Source organism: Lepidochelys kempii, chromosome 15, assembly GCF_965140265.1.
Source record: "Lepidochelys kempii isolate rLepKem1 chromosome 15, rLepKem1.hap2, whole genome shotgun sequence".
Lineage (NCBI taxonomy): Eukaryota > Metazoa > Chordata > Testudines > Cheloniidae > Lepidochelys > Lepidochelys kempii.
The window spans coordinates 32,222,381-32,244,248 of record NC_133270.1 but is presented as its reverse complement, the minus strand read 5'-3'; the positions used below and the strand labels follow the sequence as shown (position 1 = coordinate 32,244,248).

Here is a 21,868-nt window from a genome sequence, read left to right as displayed (position 1 = left end):
CATCTTTTGTTACTGTGAGCCAGCCCTCATCAGGTCCTTTTGGGGAGCTGTCTCATAACAGGCTTCAGTGGAGAGTTAAAGGGTGCATGTATCTTGGGATGGGAGTAAAAATGTAAAAAGTCACAGATAATCCTACAATCCATTATCTTTTATTTCTTTCAGAAAACAGAATCTTTGACTTTCATACTACAGAGCTCACACAAGCCCTGGGAAAGTTTTGCGAGGGATGGAAGTCTAACTGCAGTGGCTTTTCTAAATTAAAATGTAACTGATATTGTGCCCTGTTCTGGGTTTTACAGGCTAGTGATCTGAACTTCCCTATATGGCAAATAGATTTAAATAACAATTAAGAGTTCTAAGACACCTAGATGAACATAATATGGGGGGTGGGAGGGTAAACCAGCATGGCTTTTCTAAGGGAGAACTGTGTCTCTGTAATCTGTTAGTGTTCAACACAATAAAGCATTTTCAGTTACGTTATTGGCTGAGCGAAATGAGACCTAACACAACTCTGGTATTGCCCTGTTTGTCTGAAGGTGATAATTTTTGGAGACCGTATGCAATCTGTTCCAGAACTTCAGGGAGTGTTCCTGGCATCAGTGGAAAGAATCTATTACTCTTTTTTGGTGGTGATCAGAAAACCAGAAAAGCCTGATTCCACTGAAAGCAGGTGTAGTTGTGATCTCAGCTGCATCTCAGCCAATCACACTGGGGAGGTGGGTGCTGAGAAAAGGGAGACTAGAGGAGTGTTTTTCAAACAGCGGGTTGCGACTCAGTATTGGGTTGCAGAATGTCAGGCACTGGGTCGCGGCAGCTCTGGTCAGCTCCGCCTACCGGGCCGTTAAAAGTCCCATTGGCAGTGCTGTCCGGCTAAGGCAGGCTAGTCCCTACCTGTTCTGATGCTGCGCTGCGCCCCGGAAGCGGCCAGCAGAGGGTCCAGCTCCTAGGCAGTGGGGGGGAATGGAGCTCCGCATGCTGCCCCTGCCCTGAGCACTGGCTCCACTTTCCCATTGGCTGGTTTCCGGCCAATGGGAGCTAGGGTGGGCAGTGCCTGCGGCGAGAGCTGCACAAAACCGCTTGCGTGCCTCCACCTAGGAGCTGGACCAGCTGCTGGCCGCTTCCGGGGTGCAGCGTGGTCCACGGTGCCAGGACAGGCAGGAAGCCTGCCTTAACACCCCCTCGGCACCACTGACTGGGAGCCGCCCGAGGTAACCCCGCACCCAGTACCCTGCTCTGAGCCCCCCCATACTGGAGCCTCTTCCTGTGCTCCAAACCCCTCATCTCAGGGCCCACCTCAGAGCCTACACCCAGAGCCCTGACCCCCTCTCACACTCCAACCCCCTGCCCCAGCCCAGAGCCCCTTCCCACACCCTGAGCCCCTTATTCCTGGACCCACCCCAGAGCCCTCACCCCCGCACCCAAACCCTCTGCCCCACCCATCACCCCCAGCTCTGTTGGGTCGTAGGCATCAACAATTTTCTTCAACTGGGTCTCCAGAAAAAAAGTTTGAAAACCACTGGAATAGAGGGAGCGGGGTGCCCAGCATTGGAGGGCTGGGAAGGTGCGACACAAGGTTGGGGTAGAGCTAGTTGGAGATTTTCCTATGGAATGTTTTCTGTCAGAAAATGCTGGTTCATCAAAATCAACCTGTTCTGTGGGTATATGCCGATTTCAACAGAACTTCACTTGAAATTATATAGGTTGGCTGATCCTGCCTGTCCTCCCTCCATCCATCTAACGTACCAGCCGGGACCTGTTGGTATGGGCCATGAGTTTGGCGTACAGAAGCAGTGAAGTGTATGAGTCTCTAGTTCGTTTAAATTTTCAAAAAGTGTTTGACAGAGTCCTGGGAAAATGGCTACTAAGGAAATTAAGTAGTCACAGGGTCAAAGTTAAGGGTCTGTTGTGAATTGACTAAGGAACAAAGAGTAGAAATAATTGATCAATTTTCAGGATGGAAAAAGGTTTGAGGGGCTACAAATATCCATGTTTAATATAGTTATCAATGATCTACAAAAAGCAGGAGAGGTGAGCAATGAGGTGGCAAAATTTGAAGAGGCCATAAAATTATTTAGAATAGCCAACAGTAGAGAAGGTCGAAGACCAAACTAGGCAGATTGGTGCACAAGGACAGATGAAATTCACTTGTGACAAATGCAAGTTAACATGCATTGGAAGGAATAATTTGTACTATCATGTTACTGGGTGCTAAATTAGCAGTAAGATCTCAGGCATTGTGGACAGCTCTTTAAAATCTTCTCTCTTTGTGTATTGGTGGTGGTTAAAAAGGGAACAGACTGTTACAGGGAATAAAGCATGTGATAGAAAACATTATAATCCCATCCCATTCTATTCTGTGCAAACCCATTTATTAACAAATCTATAGGATGCCCTCGCCTGAAATGTGTGTTCATCTTTGGTCACCCTAGCTTAAAAGAAAGCAGTAACAGGAGAAGAAAGGACCCAGAGACAGGTAGTAAACAAGATTCAAGGACTGTGGTATGAGGAAATATATTGAGAAGATGGACTGTTTTTAGGTCTTTTATCATTATTTTAAATACCTCATTATTAGGTGTATCATTACTTTAAATACCTCTACTGAGATAGAGGTATTTAAAATAATGCACGGTGCAAAGGAGATGCATCGGGCACTCCTAATCACCAATTCTTATAGGAGAGCAAAGTGTTATTCAAATTGACAATCAACATATTTAAAACCAATAAGAGGAAATGCTTCCTTTGCACAATGTGCAGTTATTGTGGAACTCACTGCCACAAGATATTAAATCCTGTGATTTTTTTTGGACTCAATAAAGTCATTTAATACATAAATAATGAAAACGTTTACAATCATAGAAATGTTGATCTGGAGGGGACCTTAAGAGGTCATCTAGTCAACTCCCCCATGCTGAGGCAGGATCAAGTATACTTAGTCCATCTCTGAAGGTGTATGTCTAACCTGTTCTTAAATACCTCCACTGTTGGTAGCCTGTTTCAATGCTTAACTGTACTTACCGTTGGAAAGTTTTCCTGACATCTAACCGAAATCTCTATTACTGCAAACTGAGCTGATTACTGCTTGCCCTACCTTCTGTTCATATAGAGGAGAGCTGATCACCATCCTCATTCTAACAGTCCGTAACGACTTTGAAGACTGTTATCATCTCTGCCTTCATTCTTCTTTTCTCTAGTCTAAACTTGCCTATTCTTTCAACCATTCCTCAAAGATCAGGTTTTCTAAATCTTTTATCATTTTTGTAGCTCTCCTTGGGACTCTTTCCAGTTTCTTGACTGCTTTCTTAAAATATGGTACCTAAAACTGGACAGAGTACTCCAGATGAGGCCTCACTAGTGTTGTGCAGAACAGAACAGTTACTTCCTGTATCTTGCATAGGATGCTCCTGATCATACACTACATTGAATTACATACAGTTACGTCAGACAGGAAAAAAATACAAGGGCTGTAAACTCTCATGACTGAAGGGCATAAGTCTAATGATGAAGGTTAGGAAGAAATTTCCTTTATGGGGAGCTTACTACATAAGTATCCATGATGGGGGTTTCTAGCTCCTTCCTAACTGGCCACTGTTGCTGACAGTATATGGAACTAGCAATATGTACCTTCATGTATGTAGAGCCCTACTGTAAACCAGGAGTGGCAGAAGGCCCCTAAAAGTTGGGGAGAGGCATTAGCACCTGAGCCACAGCCCTCCCCCATGCTGTCGCTTCCCCCGAGGCCCCCCCCCCACCTCTTCACCCACTCGCTCCTCTCCGTCCTTCCCCCCTGTTGCTTGCCCTTACGGCTGTTAAAAAGTAGGAGGGCATTGCCTCCTGGTCCCCTCTGCTGTAAACCCCTACAAACAGAGCGCTACTGAGTAATGAAACTTCTGTTGAGTTACTGAGAGAAGCAAGAGTTTCATCTTCTATAGGCCAGGCATGTCCCCTCCCTTCGTGGTCAGTGCTGCAACTGGTTTGTTTTGATTCCAGTTCTCTCTGTGTCCTGTACTTTGATTGATCACAAAGTATTCAGTGAACTGTGTTCCTTTTTCTTTGCTGCTGTTTTAAATTTGTAAGTGGTTATGTTGCACAGACCTTATAATAATCTCTCTATTAACCCTTTCCAGCCCACGACCTTCCCCAGAACAAGACCTCAGCTGCGGCGCAGACTGGCAGCCATTTGCAATGCCTCTCAGTCCACTGCACGGATGACATGGGCGAGTCGAAGGGCCGGACTGCGGTGCCGACATGGAGATCCCTGCACTCAGACATCTCCAACAGATTTGGGACTTTTGTGGCTGCTCTGACTTGAACAAAAGGACATTATTTTTTTTCTCTTTTTAATTTTAAAGGGCCGCTACTGCTAGGTGGACTATTTTTCTAGGTTGGTACCTGCTTAGTGGCATATGGACTGGAAAGGGTTAATTTAAAGTAAACCTCAATTTTTTAAATCTTCTGCCACAGTATGTTACCAGTGTTAACCCTTTTGCAGTTAGCACACTTTTGCTTAAGATTTTCCTGCTAGATCATTTTCCCCTTTATTCTGTAATCTTGGCATACATTTGTAGATGAGGCCTTTTCCTTTTTCATCTCAATGTATGTCCAAGTAGTGTGTGTCATAATGAGGCAAAAATACTTCTCCTTTTTCTTTCGTTTTTTCTTTTTTCCTTTTTTTCCCCCCTTGCTTTGTTCAATGCTTATTAAAATGGAAATCCTGAAGAATAGCAGTTCAGGAATAAATGCCGGTTGAAGTGAAATTGTCATCATAATATTATATATTGACACCAAGCTTTCAGTCAGTCACATACAAACCAAACAATTAATGCTCTATTAAGTATTCAGCCTGTGATTTTTGTCTTTCCTGAGATCATTTATTTTTTTGTTACCAAGAATACATTCAGCCTTCATCTCTTGCTGTTAAGTGGAAACAACTATTCAGTTTATTTGCTGACTTCAAGCCCAGATATAGAGTTATATGATGAACAATAGGGCTTGTAGCAGTGAAGTCTGGTTGACCAAACATGTTTAAAAAAAATTGAAACTGCCAATTAAAGCGTTTTAATCCCTTCTCCACCAAGGACCAAGGTTTGAGTGGAATTCCTCACACCCTTCTTCTATTACTGGGGAGTACAGACCACCTCCAGGACACAGCATATATCTAAAGTTCCCACATCTTTAATTTTCCTTCCAGAAGAAGGGAAGTTTAAGTACCACATTATCTCTGTAACTGTTGAAGCAGGGGCTTCTTTTAAGGAAAATCACATACCAAACCCCCGTTGTACTGTGCTTTTCCTGTGGAACAACTTCCTGGTTACATGAATGTAAGAAAACTCTGATTCCTTGACATGAGGAACTCCCCTGTGCTAGGCTAAATTTAAGTCAGCCATTCAGCTATTACTTAGGCCATGTGTACACTACCACTTATGTCGCTCAGATGTGTGGAAAAAGAACACACCCCTGGATGACATAAGTTTTGCCAGCATAAGTGACAGTGTGCACAGCGCTATGTTGGTGGGAGAACTTCCCTTGCAGACATCGTTACCGCTGCTCGTTGGGGATGGTTTAGTTCTGTTGACGGGAGAGCTCTCCACCGTCAGCATAGAGTAGCTATGTGGGAGATCTTACAGTGGCACAGATAAGGGTTGCTACCTTTCTAATTGCTGGTAACTGGACCCTTCTCTGCCTCTTCCCTGCCCAAGATACCTTCCCCCATTGCTCGCTGGATCATCTCCACCTCCCACCCCACCCACCAGCTAGGCTCCCTCTGCTCTGGGGCTGGAACGGGAGCTGCTGCAGCCTGACAAGAAGCCTGCCTGCAGGTAGGAGGCGGCCCTGGCTGAGCAGGGGCTTGCATGGGTTAATGACTCGGCGCCTCCCCATGGTAACTGGACTTTTGGTGTCTGGTCACTACATCTGACTGGATGCTGCCAGGTCCCTTTTCAGCCAGACTTTCCGGGTGAAAGCCAGGCACCTAGCAAACAGACACAGAAGTCGATCACTGGATTGCTGGTTGGCAACCCTAGTGCAGTTGCATCAGGACAGCTGTTCCACCGTAAGCTCTCTAGTGTAGACGTAGCCGCTTAAATTTACCCAGGGAGTCACAAGTTGGCCCTGAAGCAAAGGCGTCACTTTCTGGTTAAAGAAAAAGGCCCCTCAGAGTGCTGGTAACGTTTTTAGTATAGCTGCTTGTGCCATTACTCCAAGTGCCACCCTTTAATGTATGTCACTGAAAACGTTGAATGTGTGAGACCAGGCATTTTCAGGAGTGGAACCAAGCATGAAGCTGGGAAATTTGGTACATATCAGTACATACCGGTGGGTATCCTTTTCATTCTAGCCAGTTCCCACATTTGTGCACCTGTATGTCAGAGATTAGCGTTCTCTAAACTGCCAGGCTGCTGGTGCGGCCTAACTTGGATCCCATAATTCCTGTTGGTAAAGACAGTTTCTGTTTGCATTTGTGTCCTGTTTGAAGGACAGTATTATTAGATACATACAATAAAAGGAAACCATTCTTTCCTGCCCTTCACAGATAATACTCATCAGGGCAGAAAGCTGGAAACAAATGAGCTAAAAATGAAAAAATGATCGCACACTGGTGTGGTTTTACATTTGTGTAGCCTCTGCTTACAGTAAGACTAAACGGTCCCACCCTTGTTCAGACATGCTCAATCCAGTGGTGCTGGAACAGTTTTTATAGTGGGGGTGCTGAAGGTGAAAACCATATATTTGGGGTGTTGTTACTATTTCAAGACAGGGTGTGGCAGCACCTCTACTTCCAGCACCCTCCGCTCAGTCTCCTCCACTCCTCTGCGGTCAGTAAGAGCACTGGAGGATTAGATCATAGCTGTGAAATGCAGGACTGGTACGCCGTGATTATTTATCCCTCGTTTCGTGGATTGACAGTGTGCCCCTTTTTGAGAGCTGGTGTTTAGAGGACTGTCTTGAACTTGTCTTGGATGGTCGCATTGGGCCATTGGTTTTAAAACAGAGTTCTGTATCGACACCACTGGGGAGGGAATTGTGCTTAAAAACTCACGGTACAGTGTGGCCCTGAAATCTTTCAATTGTGCTGTTTCAAAACTCACAGCATTTTAAATAAAAAGAAAAGGAGTACTTGTGGCACCTTAATAAATTGGTTAGTCTCTAAGGTGCCACAAGTACTCCTTTTCTTTTTGCGAATACAGACTAACACGGCTGTTACTCTGAAACCTAACATTTTAAATGAAGTTACAGATGGTATTTAACTTGTCACACTCTCCCTGCTCTCTTATTTGGAACAAGCTCTCCTTGGCCTTATGTGGATTTATTTTCCTGCTGTGTCACTGCTCACTGACTTGACTTGGGTTAGTTTTTTTTAAACTAGGAAATTTATACGGGTCACTGAGTTTTAGTTGGTCTTCGTTTCAGAATTTTAAAAACATCCCTGATTTTGAGACGCTTTTAATCTTTTTTTTAAAAAAGATTGTTTTGATGCTGGAATGGTGACTGGAATATGGAGCTCACTTGTATTCCCGGGCCTAGAACAAAAAGGCATGACACTTGGCCGGATCCAGGTGAAAGGCTCAAATCTTCTGCCCTTCACCTGCTCTAAATAACATCGTCTGAGGGAATATATCTCCTGGTGTAACAATTGTTACCCAGACTCACTTTGGAGAACACGCCCCAACCCAAGAAAGCACAGTTTCTTAATCCCAGTTCAGCAGAGTACTTATGTGCTTAATTTTAAATGGAAGTAATTCCATCTCTCGTCATCCAAGCACTTAAGCATGTGCTTTCCCTGAGGCACGTGTTTCTCTTGTTAGCTTTCATGGAATTTAAACCAAGTTTTAAAAAAAATGAGTAGGAGAGGGGAGGAAACTTGGTTCTGTCTCTAGAGCTGCCCGTTTATTTATCAAACCTGTCTAGACAAGCTACAGGATCTGTTTAGCCTTTTTGGTAGCTTTGTTCCATCCACGTCTCCCTGACTTGTAAATGGCTTATTCTCACCTTAACTGAGGGACAGAATGCCAGCTGTCTAATTCTAATAGTAATTATTGAAGTGATACCAGTACGTTGCAATGGGATTTCAGGGCGTCTGTTTGCAAAATTCTGATGGAATAAGGTGTATGCAATTACCAACCAGGTCAATGTTTATTACTAAGATTTTATTACCTGTGATAAGTTTTCTGTCCAGCTTCTCCATTGATTTGATAAGTGCACTGATTTTTTTAAACATATACAAAATATCAGCAAAGCACTAGATTATCAAAAAGATTTAGTTTCTGGAATAATGATACTCGTCTTCATTTTAGGAATGCTTTGAGAGCTACGGATGAAAAATACTGAGAGAGCTAAAGTATCACTAGATCTCCATTTTACAGGTCAGGAAATGGAACGGGGGAAGGGGGGAGTGACTTGAGATGAGTCCCAGAGCTGGGACTGTAACACTGTTCTCCTGACTCCCTCCTAGTTCAGTGGCATACACATTGGCCTATCTGCTTCTTCAGTATAATTTTAAAACTACTGCCTTTGAGGACAGTCTAGTCCAATAAGTAATGAAATTCAATGAATTGCAAGTGCTGCGAAAATGACTGCATAAAGCCAAAAAAAAAAGTTTAAAGTGCATCTGCATATTTTAAAAGACTTCATGGTGGTGAAAACACGGCACTAAAAAGCCAGTAGTTTTATGGTAAATATGCATTTAACATGTGTACAAGCTTCATTTTGTATTGCAAACAGCAGCTTAAAATAATATGACTTCATACTGGTACTGCAGAGTCCACTTTGACCCGCCTGGCATTTTCAGTTGCTGTACACAGGCATGTAGTCTAGGCAGCAGTCTAAGCAGCATTTTAGAAATTAAATCTTTTAGTTCTTACCCCTCGAGGGTAAATTTCTCCCTGCACAGTGTTTGCTGACTTTTTTTGTGTGTGTTAAAAGAAATTTCATACTTACACTTCGAGTGTCAGCATAGTAGCATATTGAGCAAAATATTGTTTGTTTAAGTTATGGGGAATGATAATTCATCTTTGTCAAAAAAGAATGAATAGGCCTTATTTATTAAATGCTCTTTGGGAGTTTTCCCCAGGGCATGTTCTCATAGGGTTAATATTTCTCCGTCACTGTAGTTCAGTTGTTAGCTCATCAGTGACAGGAGTTTAGATTCATTTTCATTTAATTAAGGTGAATTTCAGCAAATGTGTAATGATTCCAGGATTAATGTGGTATGGTGGGTGGAAAAGAAATAAAAATGAAAATTTCGTCATCTATTTCGTTTAGCGAACTCCTTCGAATGCTGCATTTAGAGATGGCTGTTCTAAGGCTAGTTAACCTTTCCAACCAGGAAATCAGTTTGAAGGCTTTCTGGCACAACACTACGGCTAAATGTTCATTAACTCCTTAATGAAGAGCTGTGTAATATGACCACAAATCTATCTGCTGTAGAGCAAGTCATGTTTGCTCTAATAACTAAGAAGAAATAGAATTGGTAAATTTGATTTTTTTTTAAAGCTGCAGTGTATCCTTTTCTTGAATTCTAGATTCACAGCTGTTCAGTGGATGGGGTATAAGAGCTTAATCCATTGTTATAGAATTGTTTCTCCTTTATTGCTTAAGGCTAATGGAGGAAATAGTCTAATTTTGTCTTAGAATTTTTCTATTAAAATTGTTGGTTTGAGTCCATCCATTCATAGATTTTGACTGATGAAACTGCAGGCTGTGAATTCCGGCAGTTATAACTTTATCACTATTCACTACTCAAGAATATTACAGCTTTAAAACAGCCTTAAGCAAAAGGATGTTATTTCTTTGTACTAAATTTGGTTCATGGATAAGAAAAAAAAATAACACTGGTAATCCGTACTGCATAGCAAACTCTTCTGAAAAATGTTATTGCACATGTAAAATATGAAAATTTGACTCTGCTGTGTGTTAGGCAATCCTGTAATCTTTTTTTTCTCTCTTGTTAAATTCATTTCTTAAATGCTTGGTTGGAAGACTGTGACAATAGCTCATGAAATTGAGTGTTATTTTTCTTTCTTTTTTTAAATATGTAAAGTGCAGTCTTCTGTATTCATGCATATTGTATATATCTGTATATGTTTTACTGAGCAACTAAATAACAATAAATATGATGTTAATGGTGGCTATTGTATATTTTATACCATGTTTTAAAATTATTTGAATAAAGTCTTTCCTGAGATTCTTGGGAATAGTGAAATGATGCAGTTCAGACATTGTGAGAGTGAAATCTTTGCCCTGTTGAAGTCATTTGAAGTTTTGCCATTGACTTCATTGGAGCTAGGATTTCCCCCTGCCTGCCAGGTACCTCTTTGTTTTTTTAGGGTGAAACTTGCTCCCATGTGGAGGCAGGACTAGATGGTGCTGAGACCACGTGCTGCTCTCTGCACAGGGGTGAATTTCCTCCTTGGTGAGTCTTGCTACACTTGACAGAATGCACAGCAAGTTTCCTTCTGTTCACATACTAAAGTTCCCTTCTTTTATTCTTCAGCAAGATGTCAGTGCAAATAAATTCTTGTTACAGTTCCTTAGCCAAATCTTGTGCTTCTATTGCAATTCTAAGGATCTTTGATTCTTTTATATCTGACCTTTGTCATATTGGACATACAATTTAGCACAGGTTAGGGCTAAATTGGACGATTATATCTTGGGAAAGTGTTTTTAACCTTTATAATATCTTTCCTGATGTCTCAGGGAGTATTCTTTGGCTGGAGCACACTGACAAGCGTGGCACAGACTACTAAATCCACGGTAAAGGTGACTGGTACTGGAAAGAAATATACATTTTAGTAATATCGGGGTGATCAAGTCTTATCTTCCCTGTTTTCCAAGGGCTTCTTGGAGGGCCAGAGAACTGAAGTTCTCTGAGTCAGAGGAGCAGGCGTGTTGAATTTTTCACAAACTGAGCTTTTTCTCCCAAGTGTTTGTCAGGATTTTGAGTGAAATCGGTGGGAGCAAAAAGCAAGACAGACGAGAATTCTAAACATATGATCAAAATCTCTTCTCCTATCAGTTGTTCGGGTTTCAAACACTTTTATGCTACCATATTCCTATTAGTCTTCCAAAGAGTTCTTCAGCAAAAACGGAGAAGTGAATACCTGGTATTTTCTAATGTGGAAAATGAGAAAAAACCCAAGCAACCCCCATAAACGTATATTTGGGTGAGGAACAACTTTTTACATCTTTATACTTCTAGCAAAGCAACACCAAAAAAATGTGCAACCAAATTGTTTTTCATTTGGGAGTTCCTTTTAAGAGTGACATTTGGATGATGCTGGAGACAACTCTGCAATTTTCTCCAATTAACAGCTTAAAAACTCAGAATTGCACTTTTTGGTGAGCAAGTCTGACAGGAGGAACCAGCTATTGTGAGCTACTATGCCTATGTCTTACCAGCATCTCTTTATGCTTCATTAGGTAACTAGTAACTCAGACATAATGCATCTGAGTATCAGTATAACTAAACTACCAACATAGTGTGTCCCACAGAAGGCCCTGTATATTTTTCAAGGCCCTCTGTTGTTTTCTTTAAACCAAAGTCCTGCTGAAAATGCAAGAGCCTCAGCTCAAGTAGAATAGAAAAATCAAAAATTGTTTTGAGACCCTCTTTAAGCCAGTGTAGTGAGACTGCTTTACTTCCTTTTGAAATCTTGATTGAGTCACTAAATGGGTAAAGAACAGTGGATCATATATACATGTAATTTACCTGCAAAGATATGTGATCATCTCTCACTGAATTGCTTAGATCCAGGGATCAACAGGGAGGGGAATATTTTAATCTTGATCTGTGAAGACCTCACTATCTTTACAATACTGCATTGTTTTAAACTGGTAATAATGCTTTAAATAGTTTGTAACTCTGACCTCTTAAAAAATCTTGTTAGCTTTTATTTTTTGAAACCCTGTTGAGGTGTGAATTTTAATGGTCTTCATGATTCTATGGACTCATACTTCTTGCCATGAAAAGTACTGTTGAGTACAAGACTGGAGGTCCAGGGAAAACATGCAAAATGGTGAGATGAAAAGCACACCTTTTATTTTCATGGTTTTATTAAGATTTTCGTTAATGTGGTTTTAATTTTCTGGCTCATCTGCAATCTTGAGAGAGAACTCTAGGCAAAGTTCCTGGATTTTCTGAAGTTCTTTCCTTAAAGATGAAATGAACATAGGATGAAATACATCATCTTCTACTACCTACATCTTCTCCACAGAACCAGATTTAAAAGGTGGATCTGCGGAGCTGCTCGTGCTCCTTTTTTCTCTGAAGTCCTTGCTCCATATAGTCGTAGGTTCTAAGACCATCTGGGCTCGTCTGGGTGTGGGGTTTAATCCGCAGATTTTCAAGTTAATCTGCTTTGAAAAAATTTGTGTACGCATGAGGCAGTTCCTTGTAGTTCTGACTCTGTGTATATTGTGAATTCTGGAATCCTTTTTCAAGGTGAGCTAACTTGGTTGTGAAATGAGTTAGTTTGGTCTATTGTTCGTGGGTACTCCATGCTGCTGCACACTGCGTTGGCAGTCATCCAACAGCTATCCCACGCTGCTTTGCAGGTGACTGTTACAGACCTGTCTGTTTATCTGGCTGACCTCCACTGCTCTGGGGTCAAGTTGACTGGGTGGCCTCTCCCCATTTATAAGCTGGTGCATGCCCAGGTTTTTTTCAGTTGCCCCTAGGTTCCACTTTCTAGCAATACCTGCAATAATATTCCAGAGGCCCTACAACATGCGTTAAGCAGCCAGCTGGTGCTTTGCTGGCACCCTGGATCTCTACCATCTGGGAAGAAGTCTCAGTGTAGGAAGCTCTTGAGATCAGTTAAAGGGCTTTTTGTGGATAGTGCTAGGCAGATGTCTGCCATGCTCACAATGCTGAACACTAAGGAGATCTCCTAGATCCGAGTGTTCAGATCTTCTGAACACCCCCTCCTGCCCAAGAGAGCTTGAAGAGCTTGCTTCTTGCTTTTCCCACTCTCTCTAAGGAGGAGCAGCAAGAGTTTCCTCAGGATGAGCACCAAGAGACCAGTGAAGAGATCTCCCAGGAAAGCCAGGTTCTATTTGGGGACTTACGATCCTGATGCCAGTCAGGCAGAAGGCAAGTCTGATTCCCAGGCAGCAACCCAGACCAGGACTGAGGAGGCAGATCGTATAGCATGAACCTTGGCATGTTTTTATTTACTAGTTGAGTTTAACTTCTTATTGCACTGCACTGCTAGCTTCTCTTCTGGGTGCCGTATGGCCACAGGCAGTGCAGTCGGATGTGAGTCAGAAGCATTTCCAAGTCTGAGGTCCCTGCCTCCATCCATCAGCCCATGCTATCTGTTTGCCGCTCTCCTCCCCTGGACATCTTTCCAAATTGCGGCTACTGCAGTTGGGCAAGTGGCCTCCATCTCACTCTAAAGCCCCCGGCCACTGGTTGTTTTCAAGCCCAAACCGCAAAAGTAGGTGGGCCATCCTTCTGGTTTCAAGCCGAACGGTTCGTTTTTTGTACAGTTTATCCCATCCGATACTGACAAAATGGGATGTGGTTTTGTCAGTACAATGCATGGAGGGCACCATTCTGCCAAGTGCTCTGCTCTGCCTGGACACTGTCACCTCAAGGCCAGGCTGGCGAGGGCAGGACCGCATGCTCTGCAGAAGGGTGTCCTGCATGCAGCATGATCTCACATGCATGGGTCATGCCTGCAGGCAGTTGGGCCACACAGGCAGGGGCAGGAACAACCAAGGGGCTGTTGTCCTGTATTCTGGGGATGTCAGTGCCCACCCTACCCAGAAGGCACATGCCTGTATACCTATTTTCCTTTCCTCAACCCTCAGCTGTCCTTCCCAGTGAGCAGCCATCCCCCCAGTTTAGCCCACAACTCCCTTCAACTCTTGCAGCACTTCTGGGGAGACCATCTTGGGGGATGACTTCACAGCATATCTCGCTGGTCTGCCTTTTACCTTTTTGAGTAAGGCCATTCTCAGCCTCCTAGTCGCCTGCCTTACTGTAATGGCACCTAGAGCCAGGAGAGTCTAAAGGGGATGCAGAGAGGATTACGTCCAGCTCACCCCAGATTCACTCAGCTACCCCTCAGACACCGTATAGGCACCTCCAAGCAAACCTGCAATGCCAGACTAGGAACTTAATTCCCAACTGTTTCCCCTCCTCAGCCTCCAACACACAACAGCCGTGTCATCTGGCACGTACTACATGGTCAGAAATCCCAGTGCACACACCAGTGATCATCTCCAAGGTTCCCCCAAGACTGGGAAGTTTCTCAGGGAGGTAAAGCCAGAAATACTTTTTAAAAAATTGCTATGGAAGCCTCCCTGCAATATAAACAACAACCACTTGTCATTTTTCAAAATACCCCAGCAGTTATGGCGCTTGCACTGGTCAGGCCCTTAAGGAGATGGCCCTTCTCCACAGCCGAGCATCTGGGACACCTGAAGGGGAGAAAATGGAAAACTGAGGATGAAATGTTCATGGCCATTGTTACAGAGTGCCAACTCCCCCACTCCTCCAAAAATAATACGGAGAGGTGCAGGGAGTATCAGGGGAAATCTGAGGAGGAGCTTTCTAGGGAGATTGTTGTGGGGGCTGAGGACAGCATGGCGGTTGCCAGGGACTCACTGTTGCCATGGTCAAAGACAATATGGAAAAAGACCGGGAGTTACGGAGACAACTCCCTGAGGCAATGTAAAGTCAAAATGCCCTGCTGCAGCGCAGTACTGCAAACCAGCACCCAGCCTTGTTCTGCAGCCTCTGGACAACTCAGGCTCCTGGGAACAACTCCTCTCCTTGCAGTACCCTTGCAGCGGTGCACTCGGAGACCACTCTCCCCTCCCAGACCCCAACTCAGGGAACTGCGAACAGTGAGAGCTGACACCCCAGCTCTTTGGAGCCAGCTACCGCCCTTGTAACTTTGAGCCTCGACGCTCCACACCAGTAGTCCCATGAACCAGAAGAGACGGAGCCAAGACACATTCTCACCTGGTTTTGTGCCATTTACGGCACTGTTGAACTTCGCTGTTTTGTTTCAAGGCTGGTTTAATTTGAGGCTCCATATAGTTTAATATATTGTGTCATAATTCAAAGCCATTTCTTCATTTTTGTTTCAGTTGAAGGTCCATTTCTGGTTGTTACATTATAGTGTTTAATAAAAACCTTTTAAAATTTCATTCTTAAGGAGTCAACAGTTCATTTTACGCAGAAATAATTGTTTGTGCTAATTCATGAGATTTTACAAACACAGGTAGGCAAAGACTTGCTGCAATAGGGGTGGCCATAACATTACACTTTCGCCGCCAAGAATGCCTGAACTACACAAAAATCTTGCAACCCCCAGGTTAACAACTGGATGGACAGCTGCACAGTTTCAGGCCTGAGACTCGAAATAAGAGCAATAGGCACCCTGGACAATATAGCCTGACTCTTTGCATTTTGGGTTGATTGCCTTGCTGCCTGCTCAAACTGCTGAGCAAGTCTCCGCACTACATCCTCCCACCCCTCACTAAGACTTTCTCCCTTAGTCTCACAAATATCGTGCAAAATACAACATGCTGCTATAATCTGCGATTCCCCCCCCCCCCCATTACTTCCAAGCTAGCCTATAAACAGCACCTTGTCCCTTTTCAAATGGGCAAATGCACTCTGCTGTCACTGCGCAGCTACTGAGGTGGTGGTTCCTTTCTTCTATCCAAACAGCCTGTGAATGGCTTCATTAGCCAGGGAAGCAGAGGATCTGCCAGGTCTCCCAGGAGAACTGGACTGATGTCCATGCCATTAATGGCCATAGTATTCCTGGGGGAAGACAGCCCTTTCTTCATTAATTTGGATACAGTTGAATGTCCAAAGATCCTAGCATCAGCTATTGTTCCAGACCACCCAAAATGCGGGTCTGTAATCCTGCCACAGTGGTCAACCAGTCCTTGGAGCACCATGGAGAAATACCTCATTCTGAGCCCTGATTGGAGGAGGGAGGCAAATAATAGGCCCATCGGTCCCATCAATTGCCCCAGCACTGTTTGTGAATCCTGTGGGTGCAGTGTCACCAATAACCTGGACATTACCAAGCTTTATAATGCAGTGCATCAGTAGCTTTCCTGTGGCATCACACCTCTGCATGCCAATGGCCCTAGTGGTCAATCTCCACACACTTATTTGATTTGCTATGGACCTGTAGCGTTTGGGGGTGGCAATTGCAACCTGTTTGTCCACGGGTTTAGGGCACCACATGCTGGTATGCAGCCCCTCATGGGGATAGGGCACTGCATGCCTCTGTAGTTCTGGGGTTCAGCACATATTTCTGAAAAGGTTGCTTTCTGCATGCTGAAATGGTTTTGCCACTGCCGGTCATCCCAGTGTGCAGAACAATCCATTCCCATGTATCTGTGCTGGTTTCTGGGGCCCGGAAACAAGTCCCTCTGCTTGCTCTGACGCTTTATCTTGCTCAGGGTCTTCTGCTTCTTCCATCTCCTGGTGCTGCTGTTGCTGAAGACCCTGCTGCTGCTGGAGCCACATCATCTGCGTAGTGGGGCAGCAGGTGAAGCCCCAAGATGAATTCCTCCACCTCTGAGTGCTGAGATACAGGCCGAGCAGCTGCCCTGCCTGTGAGGCTGCCGGCATAGCGGCACGGAGTCCAGGCTGGCTGACAGCGGCTAGAAAATGGTGCTGGCTTGCCCAGAAAGGAAGCATGAGGTGGAGATAGATGACTTGTGGGATTTTGAGCGAGCTTTGCTTCATCTTCTGCAAAGCATGGGAAGAAAAATCCCAGCAGCAAAGCCAGGGAGCACGGGGTGTCCTCAGAGAACGCCATGCCTTCAGTTTGCAGCAAGCTGCTGCTGTGGGCGCCCCATGGTACCCGTGGGCAGAGGGTGTTACCTGATGCACAGCGAAAAGCTGCAGATTAACCCCCTCCCGCTATGTAGACCAGCCCCAAGGGTTTTCTACTGCTGCCCATCACCACAGTATCTGGGCGCCTGCCATGTAAAATCAGCAGGAATAGCCAAGACCCTCGTGGGGTTTGGGGAGCGTGGCCCCTCTGTCTTCGACGGGGCAGATCAGATCTGTTAGAGTGGCAGCATTTCTGCATCTCTCTGAGAGACCCTAGTTTTTCAACTGCATCTAAAAATCCATAACTTCAAGCGATGGTCACTGATTTCTTCAAGGTCCCTGAGCTAGTCCTTTTAAAGCTATTTGCTAGAGTTCTGCATGGAGGGAGAGACGACCCAGTTAACACCAGCCTAGGTCACTCCCTGTGTGTTTCATTCAGGTCAGCTGAGGAAAAGCAGAGTCTCATTAAAATCAGAGGCTGTAGCTTAAATGTAGTTTCCCTGAGTGAGTACGTTACAGCAGAATTCTAGCCCATGGCGCTCTCCAGAACAATTCAAGATGGATCCCCCATAGCAGAGCTCTGTAAGCATTAATACATCCTTTTTTAGTCACTGGATTAGGGTTGCATACATTTGTGGGCTGTTTAATGTGGGCTGATTTAACTGGTCTCTGTGTAATAGTTTCATTTTTTATTGGTACCTATATTGGAATCAGACTGTTTCTCTTGTCGCTATTTCCTAGGTTGCTACAGCTGTTTGTGCCTGGTGGCTGGCTGTGATTCTGTGGCAAGGGCCTATTGAAAATAAACCGTTTGTTTTGTAGCTGGAAGATTCCAGCTTTCCTCATTTCATATCGGTAGCTTCGAGCTCCTTTCCAGTCCTCTGTTTCTGGGAAAGATGTCTGCATGATGGCACCTTATTGCCACCTGGCTCGTTCCTACTTTGCCAGTCCTATGGCTCTTTGAGAGAGAGTGGTTTGGTTTTTAACATTGGCTACCTCAGTCTGCACCCTACCATCTCTGTCTTTGGGATTCGCAATGGCTTTCATCCAAAAAGGGGCGTCTCTTGATTTTTACTGGGTCTCTTTACTACTTTTATTACTGGGGGCCTGGAGCTCATATGAAGAAAGTTGACGTCTTTACAGCTCCATCTAGTACTGTCTCTGTATGGCCCTCGGTGAGTTTGTCTGGCTAGGCAATGAATACAAAGAGGACTTTGCCAAGAGGCGTGATTCAGGGTGCCATTGGCTCCATCGCAGCCTGTTTCATTTATTTTTTTCCTCTTTTTTTGGTAAATGCTCTTTATTAGCTTTGTTTCATGGTAAGTAATCCAGATTCATGTAACTCCTCTAGCAGGCCCATGCAATGGCTGCTGCATGACAGCTTAGAATTGCTTGTATGCAAAGAGAAAAGGAGTACTTGTGGCACCTTAGAGACTAACCAATTTATTTGAGCATAAGCTTTCGTGAGCTACAGCTCACTTCATCGGATGCATTCAGTGGAAAATACAGTGTGGAGATTTATATACATAGAGAACATAAAACAATGGGTGTTACCATACGCACTGTAACCAGAGCGATCACTTAAGGTGAGCTATTACCGGCGGGGGGGAGACCTTTTGTAGTGATAATCAAGATGGGCCATTTCCAGCAGTTGACAAGAATGTCTGAGGAACGGTGGGGGGGGAATAAACATGGGGAAATAGTTTTACTTTGTGTAATGACCCATCCACTCCCAGTCTCTATTCAAGCCTAAGTTAATTGTATCCAGTTTGCAAATTAATTCCAATTCAGCAGTCTCTCGTTGGAGTCTGTTTTTGAAGTTTTTTTGTTGAAGAATTGCCACTTTTAGGTCTAAAAAGAAAAGGAGTACTTGTGGCACCTTAGAGACTAACCAATTTATTTGAGCATAAGCTTTCGTGAGCTACAGCTCACTTCCTTTTCTTTTTGCGAATACAGACTAACACGGCTGTTACTCTGAAACCTGTCACTTTTAGGTCTGTAATCGAGTGACCAGAGAGATTGAAGTGTTCTCCGATTGGTTTTTGAATGTTATAATTCTTGACGTCTGATGTGTGTCCATTTATTCTTTTACGTAGAGACTGTCCAGTTTGACCAATGTACACGGCAGAGGGGCATTGCTGGCACATGATGGCATATATCACGTTGGTAGATGTGCAGGTGAACGAGCCTCTGATAGTGTGGCTGATGTGATTAGTCCCTATGATGGTGTTCCCTGAATAGATATGTGGTTACAGTGTGTATGGTAACACCCAATGTTTCATGTTCTCTATGTATATAACTCTCCCCACTGTATTTTCCACTGAATGCATCCGATGAAGTGAGCTGTAGCTCACGAAAGCTTATGCTCAAATAAATTCGTTAGTCTCTAAGGTGCCACAAGTACTCCTTTTCTTTTTGCAAATACAGACTAACACGGCTGCTATTCTGAAACTTGTATCCAAAGGTTTCTCTTTATTGGTACCAAATATGAACTCTCAACAGCTGCTCCTCTGGCTTTAGTTGTTAATGGTGATCATCTCCTTCCTGTTTCTGGTCTGAGAAGCTGGGAGTTGCTTTTCATCCTGTGGCAAAGTTAACAGTTGAAAATAAGCTGACGGGATCTCTGTGATTGGCTAGGCTTTATGGTGGATTTACAGGCAGCTTTTGATAGATTCAAGATTTCTGCAGTCATTGCTGTGCTTAGCTAGCTCCCTGGACATTTGGAGTCCATGGGCACTAGTTTCCCGTTTGTACTGGAATTTAATGAAGAAATCGTATCCCTATTTAGGGAAAAACCCATAGTTGGTTCTAGAGCTTTTGTCAGTCTGACCTCCTGCTTATTGCTCCCACTGTTTTAGATTCTGTGCTGAGGTTTGAAAGCTGGCTGTAGACTCGCCTGTTTTCCCAAGCCATTTAATGGATGTAATTCTTGTAATTATGTCCTTTTTGAATTGTTTTCTTCACAACGCTTTGGAATGCTTGTCACAAGGGCCTCTCTAAACATGTGTTGTACACACAAAACTCAGAGATCCATCCATATCCCAGTTGGATCCACTGCAGAGCATCTGCGGGGCCCGCAGCAGTCACCTGATGATACACTAATAGCCTGTAAAACTTGTAGCTCTGTGTGTGTGTGCGGACACACACTCAACATACGTGCTTCTTAGAGGAGGCTATTGTGAATGTGGCAAACTTTTAGTATTGTTCAAGTTATTTTGGGGTAGTAGGCGTTTAGGTCTGATCTCTTAGGGGACCCTCATGTCTGAGAGTCTGTGGCCTTTTGAAACATGCACATCTTACCCAGCACAGCAGAAGGAAAACAGATGATCCTAATACTGCATTTATTACCCCAGCATGTATGACTTCTCAAAAGGTCTTTTCAGACCATTGTGTTTCCAGGCTCCTCTGTGTGGTGGCGGATATTTGAGAATAGCGTCGACTCTGTGTTAGCATGGATGCAGCTTAGGACACAAATGTCACTAGCAAACTAAGGAAAATAAACGCAGCAATGGACATGTGAGTCAAAGGCTTCCTTTTGGCAGCAGAACTTGTAAACTTGTGAAGATGGAATCATGGTTATAATCTGTTGTTTTAATAAAAAATAATCAGGTGTTTCAGATTCTTCAGGTGGGTGCCTTGGAAGCAGTCAGCTCCCTGCTGGGAGAACTTGGTTCATGCTCTCCAACAATCATTGCTTTATGGCTAATGCACACTGCGTATATTTTTTTAATGAAATATGTGAGAACTATTTGTGCAGACATTATGATGTGTCTGCCTGGGCCTCCAGGTGCAGGGCAGCTCTCAGGTGGCTGATCTATCTATTCTGCACCTTACTTGTGTTGACGAGATGGTGCCAGAGTTAACTAATTATGTTGTAGAAATTAGAGATGGACCTAAAGCAAATCATTTAGTTCATCCCCTGGTGACTAGTGCACAATTCTTTCCTTTAGTCTAGTTCTCCATCACTCTATCCGGCATAGTTAAAACTGATCTGAGCAAATAGGATCCCGCACCCTCCCTGGAGGTTCTGTCACAAAAGTACAGTTGGGCCATTTTTAAATGCACGGAATGTGAGCAGGTTTTATATTCTCATCAGCTTTCCTGGGGCACCCTGTGTAGATTATCCTCTTGTGTTAGGCAGCATTTTTCCTAACTGTTATTGTGACATACGTATTTCAGACAGCGTTAGTGTGTCTATCTGAAGGGGTCTTGTTCAGTAACTCTAAGGGACACCTCCATTTCCTGAGGGCAGGAAAAAAATGTAATGGGGGGAAAATATCCCCTGACCCTAGCCTTGCCTTGGGAGCCAGTGTGTTTTAATGAACTGAAGGTAGGATTGGGAGCCAGGACTTCTTGTTATAAACCCTCCTTTGACACTTACTTGCTACATGGCCTGTAGCCAGTCATTTAACCTGTGTGTGTCTTAGAGTGTGCAACTTAAAAATGGGATAGCAGGGATGTTGTGAAACTTAATGTTTGCAAAGCACTTTCTACATGGCAAATATTGTTATTAACCCTAGACAAAGATTCTATTTAAACATGATGTAAAGTTTACAAACAATAAAAAAAAACAAAACCCTGCGTTTTTTTTTTCTGAGCAGGGGTAGAATCAGTTCTGAAGTGTAGCTCTGCTGACAGAGGGACCCCATCTTCTGCTGAAAAGTCCTTGGAGGTTTTTCATACGTTGGAGCTAGCTGGCAGGGAGGTGGGAACTTCTCTCAATTTCCTTTTATCCCCTGTAAAATGCCCCCCCATACACTCCCCTTTTCTCAGTATAAAGCTGGAATTCTTCCAGACCCTGCACTGGGTTTGCAAGAAAACTTTACTGTGTAAATTTGCTCTTTGTGTACGGAGTCCTTTGTTTAAACAGCATTGTGAGTTTGCTGGGGAGGGATGGAAAGAGGGGGAGCTGGCAGGGAAGAATTTGAAAAGCCCTGACCCCTGATGAATAAAATCCAGCACATTAACACATTCTTCAATCAATTCATGATTGCAGATAAGGTGGGAGTCCTCAGGGTTGGGCTTTTCATTAACCCCCTGCTGGCTAACCCAAACACA

The 21,868-nt window shown here is 43.9% G+C and overlaps 1 protein-coding gene across 4 annotated transcripts in view; it reads left to right on the top strand.

Annotated features, from left to right (window-relative positions):
* MN1 (MN1 proto-oncogene, transcriptional regulator) overlaps positions 1-21,868 on the top strand; it is a 193,883-nt gene that overhangs the window by 39,839 nt on the left and 132,176 nt on the right. The window contains exon 4 of one of the 4 annotated variants that reach the window (XR_012155000.1): positions 4,125-4,137. The exons of 1 other annotated variant lie outside the window; for it this stretch is intronic. Coding sequence is in view for 1 of the 3 variants with exons in the window: in XM_073312322.1 (XP_073168423.1) it covers positions 4,125-4,309 (185 nt within the window). In the remaining 2 variants the exon portion in view is untranslated. Of the gene's footprint in view, positions 1-162; positions 792-4,124; positions 10,143-21,868 lie in introns of those variants that run through there. 2 more of the 4 variants (XR_012154999.1, XM_073312322.1) reach the window with 2 other exon arrangements.